Source organism: Macaca nemestrina, chromosome 1 (assembly GCF_043159975.1).
Source record: "Macaca nemestrina isolate mMacNem1 chromosome 1, mMacNem.hap1, whole genome shotgun sequence".
NCBI lineage: Eukaryota > Metazoa > Chordata > Mammalia > Primates > Cercopithecidae > Macaca > Macaca nemestrina.
In genome coordinates, this window is record NC_092125.1 from 119,170,573 (window position 1) to 119,180,569 (window position 9,997).

Here is a 9,997-nt window from a genome sequence, read left to right on the forward strand (position 1 = left end):
AAAGAAAAAGAAAAGAGAAGAACAAGTGGAGTCACTCATCTGTTTCCTACCACAAAGGGCAATCTGGGTCAAGAGTGAGAGACGGTCCCCCAACGCCAGCCAGGCAGATTTTTTTCTGTAACGGGACTTAAGCCACTGTCAGTCACCTTGTGGAAAAGTACAAGTTCTCCCACAAGATCATCCATTAAATAACTAATGGATCTCTAGGGAACCTCCTTTTTCCCAGCACCTTCAAGCCTAATTGCAAGATCTTCATACATCTATAGGATCATCTTTAGAGCCTAAAAATAATTTAAATTGGCTATGTAAAGTATATGCAATGCAGCATTTTTATATGAGGGACTATTGGAAAATCAAACAACTGCTGATCTCTAGTATAAGAAGGCAGACATTTTTCTTTTAGAATAGTATGGAATTTTCCCATTATGAAAATGCAAACATGGCTGGGCACAGGGGCTCATGCCTGTAATCCCAGCACTTTAGGAGGACAAGGTAGGGGGGATCACTTGAGGCCAGGAGTTCAACACCAAGACCAGCCGGGGCAACACAGTGAAACCTTGTCTCTACAAAAAAAAAAAAAAAAAAAAAAATTAGTTGGGTACGGTGGTGCATGCCTATAGACCCAGGTACTCAAGAGGCTCAGGTGGGAGAATCTCTTGAGCCTGGGAAGTCGAGGCTGCAGTGAGTTGTGACTGTGCCACTGCACTCCAGCCTGAGTGACAGAGCTAAAAGCTGTCTCCCAAAAAAAGCCAAACAAATGCAAACATGCTGCCAACAACTAAATTCCTCAGTCTTTTGCTTCCCCTCCCCTATGTGAATGCATATAGAACCCACTTCAAGGAACAGGTGTGACACAGCATGTGCCAAGAGTAGACGGGCTCCCTTGTTGCTAGAAGATAACGCCAATATGAGGACCCCTGTACCGAGAACTACCTTATCTCTCCCAGCCACCTTCAGCCACACAGAAGTGAGACAGCTGGAGGATGCTAGAGGAAGTCCGGCTAAATTTGCCCACACAGTTTAGTAAATATTTATTAAGTTAACACATGAGATGATTTTCCATGTGTTAACATGTACTGTTCTCGTGATCTCATTTAAACTTAATGAGTCTTCAAGGTATTTTAATGCTATCCTGTCTGCAGAAAAGATGGTCAGGAAACCTTTCTGGAGGGCAATTCAGCACAATTGGTATCAATAACTTAAAACTATAATCTACCTCCAGTAATTTAAGGAAATAAAAATGCAAAATATATGCATAAGGTTGTTCACTGTAATATATGTCATTAGAAAAACAGTACACAAAATGTTGAATATGGGAATGGCTTAGTTAAGGAATACTCATATGATAGGGTATTATATTAATATTAAAAATGATGTTTTTGAATAATATCTAATGAGTGAAATGCTTAAGATATCAAGAAATTAAAATGTAGGCTATAAAATTATATATAGTATTATCCCCAACTTTGAAAAACATTTACATATTTAATACATCTACATGCACAGGAAAAAAAAAAACTAAAAGAAAGCAAATCAATCAATCTATGACGAATTAAAATTTTTTCTTTATATTTTTTTGACTTTCAAAGTTTCTTTTGTTATATACAGATTAGTTTCTTTCTCGAACCAGAAGCTAAAGAAAACCAACATCTGAAAGACCCATCCTGTGGCAGACATTGACCTAGGGGAATTTTACCAATTATTTGATCTCCAAAGTAATCATGAGAGGTAGGCATCCCAAGTCCATTTTACAGATGAGGAACTAGGCTCCACAATTTAAGCAATTGCTCAGGGTTACACAGATTTGAGCCTAGGCAGTGCCCATGTTTCCTGCTGCACCAAATGCCTCACCTGCTGTAGCTCCTAACAGAACACTGGTACTTACAACAAAGGTCACTGACAAAACAGAGCTGTGTACAGCTTTCCCAAGAGCAACTGCTTTCTAAACTCTGTATTTCTCTCTCAAAGCAGAAAACTCTTTTAAATCCCCTGGACAAGAAACGGAACCTTTTTCATTGATAGGGCTAGAGGTTCCACCCCAAAGCAGTTTTGATCCAGATGCCCAGCTCCACAAGTCTGTGGCCTCTCAGAGCCTATTCCCTCTAGCCGTGGTATCAGCTATCCTGCTTACTAGTTTGGCATTTTGTCAGGTTATGAGCAGAAGGACAGGGCAGACTGTACACCCCACCCCTTCCAGCCAGCTGGCTCCTTGGTCTCTTCCTTGGATACTAAAACAAACAGGCTGTGTGCTCTGGCTCCCTACTCAATCCAAGGGGTGGGGGGAGCAACAAATATCCCAGCTATGTGAACAATTGGAGGAATATCTGACAACACATTTGATCTTTTGTAACTCTGCTTCAGTCAAATAGGGCCTCCAGGCCTGGGAGTCCCATCACACCCAAAGCCTTGCTGTTCAGCTGGGTTCTAGGTACTGCTAGAGAGTTGCCCAGCCCCCCAGCTGGCTCTGTTCCACATGAATCCCAGTGATACTAACTGCACATCCTCATGAAGGACACAGAGGTAGAATTTTCACTACTGTTTCAAGACCTCTTCATCGCTTCCTGTTCCCTCCCAGAGGCAGAGACAGGAAATTATTTGGATGGAGGGTCACAGCAAGTCAGTGATGTTCAGAATTGAAGCATGCAGCACCATAGTTCATAATTTTAAAAATAGAACTCCCTAGGGATTTTGATCTGAGAAGAGGCAGAAGGGGACATGGAGAATGGCACATGACACCACAAAACAGCAACAGGAATAACCTGGTCCTTTTTGTTTCAGACTCTTTTTGATTCAGACCCACATAAGAGGATTGCATGTTCACAAAAGTTTGAGAAATACTGGGTTAAACAAGGTTAAACAGATTAAGTTACTGTAGGACTTCAAAGAAATTTTAATTTGCTCACGCATACTCCAAAGATTTTAAAACAAAACGTATTTCTTAAACATAATCAATTATAAAATGAAGGATTCCATAGGCACGAGGACCCCAATGAAAAAGTTTTGGGAAGTGCTGCTCCACAGTGGGCCCGTAAGAGTCTTGTAAAGATAGAAAAGCAGGCCCCCAAAACAAACTCTTTCCCACCAGCCATCAGTTACTATCTTCCAAATGGCAGTGTGGGCTCAACGTTGTCCTTCTGTACTCTGTCTTCAGCAGGGTTTATGGTATTTTTCCACTTGCTGGTCAAAGCTCCTGGAAGAATACCCTGCCTGGAATAAGTTCACTGGAGTCAGAAGGTATTTGAGTGCTAGATCCCTGAATTCACTAGCAAGATGAGGGGTGCCCTTGCTGCTGTGGGACGGGGGAGAACCATGGCCCATCCAGGCACTCTGATTCTCTGTGGCTTCTGGACCTCCATCATCATCTCCCAAGGGTACCAAGGGGGACCCTAAACCAATTTCCTCCCTGGTTTTTAGAGAGATAAACTCTTCATCTGTAGACCTTAAGGGCACTGAAAATCCCAATGGGGCAGTTAACATAGTCACCCTCTTTTGGGACTCACAGAAAGGCACTGCCTCGTTCCATTCTTTGCTATAGAGGTCTGGGAACAACTGCTTCTTGGTCCGCAAAGGATGGTGGGAAGGCTGCTTTTCAAGGTATGCAGGCCAGGGAGAAAGTTTCTCTTTCTGGGTCTTCTTCGAGTCTCTGTCAGCTTGAGATTGATCAGCACTTTCCTCAGGAGATTCAAACACAACACCTTGGGTTCTTGGCCTCTTTAGCCTCCTTTCTAACAGCCAGAGAAAGCTTGGTTTTCTAGAGGAAGAACTCATGTATTGCTGTACAGAGTCCGGGATCAGGGGCATGGAGATCCTGGGGCTCAGACTGTCCTGAAAGCCTCCACAGGGCTGCCGACTGACAATGGGCACCACCTGGCAAGGCTTCAGTGCTGCGACAAAGGCACAAAGCTCGGAGTAGGAGGAATGGTCAGAGTAAGGGATGACATGGATATCAGGATGGGAGCTGTGGATTTTTCGGCTTGTGGGAAGGATAGCAATGGTAGGGTGGGTCTGGTTCCAACGCAGCATGTTGGAATGGCAGATCTCCATATGGCCTACGGCATGGATGCGGCCAGCCTTCTCCTCCACAGTGAACACATCTGCCAGGCCCAGTAGCTGCACCAACTCCAGGCGCCGAGGACTCAATACCACCCAGGTCTGAAACTCCAGGGCGAGCTGCTCCAGCAGTGATTCCTTTCCCAGGTTGTAGAGTCCTAAATAACGTTCAATGTATTGGGGAAAGTAAGAGAAGGAAGAAAATGAAGCTATTGGAAAATCCTAATAAATCAACAAAATGTTTAACAAAAATAGATACAATTCATAGAGAAATCCAGGGAGAATATCAAGGAAGAAGCGACATTTGAGCTAAGATATATGAAGGGGAATGAGAGCATCTAGCAAGCTTCAGGCACTATGAAAACTAATAAAGAAAGCTGTCAGCCCTCAAGAAGTACAATCTACAAGGAGACCCAGAAAAACCAGTTAAGAGCAACGTAAAGATATGTATACAGGCCGGGCACTGTGGCTCACACCTGTAAGCCTACCATTTTAGGAGGCTGAGGCGGGAGGACTGCGTGAGCCCAGGAATTCAAGACCAACCTGGGCAACCTGGCGAGACCCTGTCTCTACAAAAATAGACAAATAAGCATGTTGCTGCACGCCTATAGTTCCTGCTACACGGGAGGCTGAGGCGGGAGGATCACTTGAGTCCAGGAGGTCCAGGCTGCCGTAAGCTGTGATCGCGCCACTACCCTCCAGCCTAGGTAACAGAGTGAGACCCTGTCTCTTTAAAAAAAAAAAAAAAGTATACAGCATTGTATCCAACAGGTGATGGAATTAGGGAAAGTTAGGCTAAATCTTAAAGGATGGGCAAGTTTAACCTGGCAAGGAAAGGGTAGAAAGGGTATAGTGGAAAACATTTTAAGAGGGGTCAGTTTGTTGTTACTAAAGTAAAGAAGGAATTGGTAAGATATGATACCAGAGAGGCAAGAAAGGGCCGTATAATAGAGGGTCTTATATGTACCACTAAGAAGCTCGGACTTCATTGTGTAAATGAAGGGGAGCCCCTGAGTGTGAAGCAGGAAAATGGCTAATTCTAATCATAAGAATAACATGCTCAGAGCAGAGCTTTAAAAACAAAAATATGGTAATAATATTATTTGACTGCCAGGATGAGAAGAAGCTGGAGTGGAAGTTTCAATTACCCAAATAGTACTTACAGAGAAAGAAATTGAGACATTAATTTGGGAAATGGTTATGGTAATAGATATAGGAGATGTTTAATAGCTGTTCTCAGACCTTTTCTGAAGAAGTTTCAAATCCACAACCAGATTGTGAACGCCTTAATAAGAAGTATGTATTATTTATATCCACTTTATTCCTGATTAGGGTTCAAAATCTCACTCTTTGGGCACAAATGGAGCTGATTTTTCTTCTCTCTATATATATTCCCACTTCCACCTCCCCACAGGTCCTTCCCTACCAGACTGGGAGCCCTCCAAGTCAGAGACTGTATTTTATTCATCTTTATATCCCCACTGCCTATTGGATACTTGGTACTTAGTTGGTAGAGGCTTATTACATGTTTGCAAAATTAATCAAGACTTACTATAGCATCCTCCTAGCCAGCTTTGCTTCTTTGAGAAAATTCTGCATTTAAATATTAAGAATGGTTAGGTCTTTATGAGTAGTTAAGCAATCCTGAGAGTAGAGGATATTTCTCAATCAATTTGGTAGTCACCCTGGAAGGTATATAATTTTTTCAATGCCTTTGTTTAGTCTCATTTTGAAACTCCTTTCAGAATTGAGACATGTCCTTTTCAAATATTTATAATGGTGGCAAATCTTTGCCCTTTTGTAGACTCACAAATTTGGAAACAACCAAAAAAGTAATTTAGAACCAAATCTATTACATGTATTTATTTTATAAAACAAAAATTTATTTTCATAAACTATTCCAAATGGCAACTCAAGAGTCCTCGACAATGTTTTATACTATTTATAATCAGTAGAACAAGCACATAGCTGTTTTTTCAGTATACTTAATTTAAAGCACAATGCTCACTTAAATATCTATGTTCTGATAAATTTCATTCATTCATATTGAATGCATCTGTGTCAGGCATTAGTGGTATACCTATAATAAAACAAAGAGCCTGCCATAGTGGAATTCACATTCTAACAGGGGGAGTCAGACAATAAAAAGTCCAATAAATATATATAGAATATATTGCAAGATGATGAGTGCATATTGTTCCTCTTCTACTTAAAATCCTTCAATAGCTCTTGGTTGGGTTTAGGATCAAGTCCAAAATGGCTTAAGAGCACTAGAGCTCCTCTTGCCTTTTCAGCCTCCTTGCCCACTGTGTGCCTGTCATACTAGCTGCTGCCTCTCTGTTCCACAAACACACAAAGTCTCTTCCTATTTTCAATGATGCTCTTAAGGAGTTTATGCTTCTGTGTGTGTGTATGTGCGCGCGTGCCTACGTGCATGTGCCAGAGGAAGTGGGTGATAGGCAACAAGCAATAGCATATCTAAAAATGTATAGAATATATGAGTGCTATAAAAAAATGAAAAAAATGAATTGGTATAGGTGATCAGGAGTTGGGAATGGGGATGGTGGGCAGGTTGCAGTTTTACTTATTTTATTCATTCATTCATTCATTGAGACAGGGTCTTGCTCTGTCATCCAGGCTGGAGTACAATGGCACTTACATGGCTCTCTGCAACCTTGACCTCCTAGTGGACCCAGGCAATCCTCCTGTCTCAGCCTCCTGTGTAGCTGGGACCACAGGCATGCACCATGCACCACCATGCCCAACTAATTTTTAAATTTTTTGTAGAGACAGGGTCTTGCCATGTTGCCCAAGCTGGTCTCAAACACCTGGCTCAAGTGACCCTCCTGTCTTGGCCTCCCAAAGTGCTGGGATTATAGGTGTGAGCCACCACAGCTGGCCAGGTTGCAATTTTAAATAAGGTGGTCAGTGTAGGAGAAAGTGAGAACTGCACAAAGATATGAAAGCACAAAGATATTTAAGTGAGAACCCTTAAATAACCTAGTTCACTATGTACAGGTGACAGGAAACTGAAAGGAAACAACTCACCAATCTTTATGTTATGTTGTGGGTGTTTTCGAATGAGCTGGACAATCTGGTGGGCAGCTTCTTGTCGGGAAGGAAGAACCAGGGCTGGATTGCAATTGGTGTTGTCTAGGTATAAAGTATGGATCTGTTTCCCCAGTGTCAGGGCTGGCTCCTTTAGCATGGATGGTGTGTATCGAAAATCACCTAGAAGAATATGTATATGGGGGCAGAAGGTCAGAGACAAAAAAACAGAAGACAAGCCTCTCCTACCTCCAACAATAGATGGGTGTTTGCTTACTAGTCTGTGAAAAAACTATTATGTAGCCTGGCACTGAACTATGCAGTCTAGCTGCATGGTTTCTTTGTTGAAATGTCTCCATCCTGCTCCTGTTTTTCAATTACTCTTCACAAGGTTTGGACCCTTAAAGAGTGGGAAATTGGCTGGGTGCAGTGACTCATACCTATAATCCCAGCACTTTGGGAGGCCGAGCCAGGTGGATCACCTGAGGTCAGGAGTTCGAGACCAGCCTGGTCAACATAGTGAAACCTAGTATCTACTAAAAATATGAAAATTAGCTGGGTGTGGTGGTGGGCACCTGTAATCCCAGCTACCTGAGAGGCTGAGGCAAGAGAATCACTTGAACTCAGAAGGCGGAGGTTGCAGTGAACCACCATCATACCACTGCACTCCAGCCTGGGTGACAAGAGTGAAACTCCATTTCAAAAAAAAAAAAAAAAAAGAGTGGGAAATCAGTTGAGATGGGGTCACTATGCTCATATGTGATGAAGTTAGAAGGCCTTCAGCACCTCCAGACTTCTATTGAGTTAAGGCTGCTCAAGAAAAGTCTGCCAGGTGTGGTGGCTTGTGCTGATAATTCTAGCTACTAGGGAGGCTAAAGCGGGAGGATCACTTGAGGTCAGGAGTTTGAGACCAGCCTGGGCAATATTGCGAGGCCCCAGTCTATACATTTAAAAAAAAAAAAAAGGTAAGTCTGAGAAGTCACTGGGATTCCTTGAGAGGCCCACCTGTGTAGAGGATGGTTCCAAAATATCCTTCAAAGAGAAACATGACAGAACCAGGACAGTGATTGGCATCGAGGAGGGTTACAGTCATGGTCTCTCGTCCAATTTCATCTAAGGGTAATACATGGCTCTCACCAATCTCCAGGGGTTGGATCCATTGCTTAGATACCTGAGAAAACAGTTAGTCATCCCAGTGACCACCGACTCCCCTCCCTGTTACTTCCCCGGGTCAGGGACTATGCTTTACATGAATCAGGAAAGCTGACCAAATCCTGAGTCACCGGGAGCAGAAGCTGTAATGGGGATTCCCAAGCAATCTGCCCTTCCTCCTTCCACTCCCCATCCCACCCTTTGTACAATTTAATTAAGAGTTCAGCTGGCCGGGCGCGGTGGCTCATGCCTGTAATCCCAGCATTTTGAGAGGCCGAGGCGGGAGGATCATGAGGTCAGGAGATCGGGACTGTCCTGGCTAACACGGTGAAACCCCATCTCTACCTAAAAATAATAATAAAAAAAAAAGGTGGCGGGCACCTGTAGTACCAGGTACTCGGGAGGCTGAGGCAGGAGAATGGCGTGAACCCGGGAGGCGGAGCTTGCAGTGAACTGGAGTGCCCTCCAGCCTGGGCAACAGAGGGACACTCCGTCTGGGTGGGGTGGGGGGAGAGTTCAGCAAACAGTCTAGTCAGCAATTTTCAAACTTACTCCTGATCTTAATATCTTGGAGACTTAAGGGTGGGGTGGGGAGAGAGAGAGCTGGAGAACCTAGCACGTTAGGTGGATTCTTAAGATAAGGCATATTTAGGCGGGGCGTGGTGGCTCACGCTTGTAATCCCAGCACTTGGGGAGGCTGAGGCGGGCGGATCACTTAAGGTCAGGAGTTTGAGAACAGCCTGGCCAACATGGTGAAACCCCGTCTCTACGAAAAATACAAAAAATTAGCTGGGCGTGGTGGCGTGCGCCTGTAATCTCAGCTACTCAGGAGGCTGAGACAGGAGACTCTCTTGAACCCGGGAGGCGGAGGTTATAGTGAGCCGAGATCGTGCCACCGCACTCCAGCCTGGCAGCAACAAGAGCGAGACTCCGTATCAGGGAAAAAAAAAAAAAAAAAAGCAAGTTTGGGAAACATCAGCCTAGCTTATGTATAAAGGTAGCAATAGTTTCCTTGGCTGGACTAAAATATCTCCTCAACTTATAGCTAAATATCTCAAGTTGGTCACTTGGAAACCACGTTCCTATTCTGAGTTAAAGATGCATTTTTGGGTTCAAACAACTTCCGCATCAGTCTTGGTGGCCCCCATTCTATGACTCAAAGAATGACAGGTCGAAGTCCCAACCCAGATGCCTGGACCACCTCTTGGAGACTGACTCCAGCCCCATACCTGTAGGTGACGATGCAAGAGGTGGGCTGTAATCGGGGAGCAGTAGAGGGGCCGGGCCCAGGTGCTAGACAGGCCCACGGTGTGGTCCGAGTGCATGTGAGACAAGAAGAAGAGCCGTGCGGTGCCAGCCCGACGCAGGCTCCAGAAGTCCACTGCAATGGGCGTGTGGGGGATCAGGACCCCATTCATGGTGGCAGGGTTGTAGTCACCAGTGGGATCTTCTCCGCGAGGGCAGGGCTCCTGCGTGAGGCTTCCACAACGGCGCCCCGATAAAAGTCATGCTGGGGCAAGAACAGGGCCAGATACCCTAAGGGAAAGAGCCCAGCAGAGGAATAAGTCACTAGAGTGGGCAGAAAAAGGAAGTGACCGTGCCGGCGGGAGCCCAAATAGCGGAGGGCGCTCGACACTCCCAACCGCGCGGGAGCTGAGGCCAAGCCGGGCACTCAAAGCGCGCGCTGCTGGGAGGAGACAGGCCGAAGTAGCCGATTTCCGATTGCCCGCCGCAGCTCCACCAGAGG

At 44.7% G+C, this 9,997-nt stretch overlaps 1 protein-coding gene across 2 annotated transcripts; it reads right to left on the reverse strand.

The window, feature by feature from the left end:
* Window positions 1–2,866: 2,866 nt before the first annotated feature.
* LOC105479163 (DNA cross-link repair 1B) lies at window positions 2,867–9,986 on the reverse strand. Of its 2 annotated transcripts, XM_011737011.3 has the most exons (4): window positions 9,480–9,986; window positions 8,104–8,269; window positions 7,099–7,281; window positions 2,867–4,208 (listed from the first exon to the last, which is right to left on the reverse strand). In XM_011737011.3, exons 1-4 carry the CDS (start codon window positions 9,666–9,668, stop codon window positions 3,148–3,150), a joined length of 1,599 nt encoding a protein of 532 aa, XP_011735313.1. In that variant the 5' UTR covers window positions 9,669–9,986; the 3' UTR covers window positions 2,867–3,147. The 2 variants fall into 2 exon arrangements, with proteins under 2 accessions (XP_011735313.1, XP_024647840.1); XM_024792072.2 differs by lacking the exon at window positions 8,104–8,269.
* Between the last annotated feature and the right edge of the window lie 11 nt (window positions 9,987–9,997).

What these genes read in the sequence shown, in the direction of transcription:
- LOC105479163 (XM_011737011.3), bottom strand. Translation starts at nt 9,668, where the DNA reads ATGAATGGGGTCCTGATCCCCCACACGCCCATTGCAGTGGACTTCTGG. An exon ending in TGGAACCATCCTCTACACAG is followed by an intron (nt 7,282 to 8,103) that starts GTGGGCCTCTCA and finishes ATATTCTTCTAG; the next exon opens with GTGATTTTCGATACACACCA. An exon ending in ACAACATAACATAAAGATTG is followed by an intron (nt 4,209 to 7,098) that starts GTGAGTTGTTTC and finishes AACGTTATTTAG; the next exon opens with GACTCTACAACCTGGGAAAG.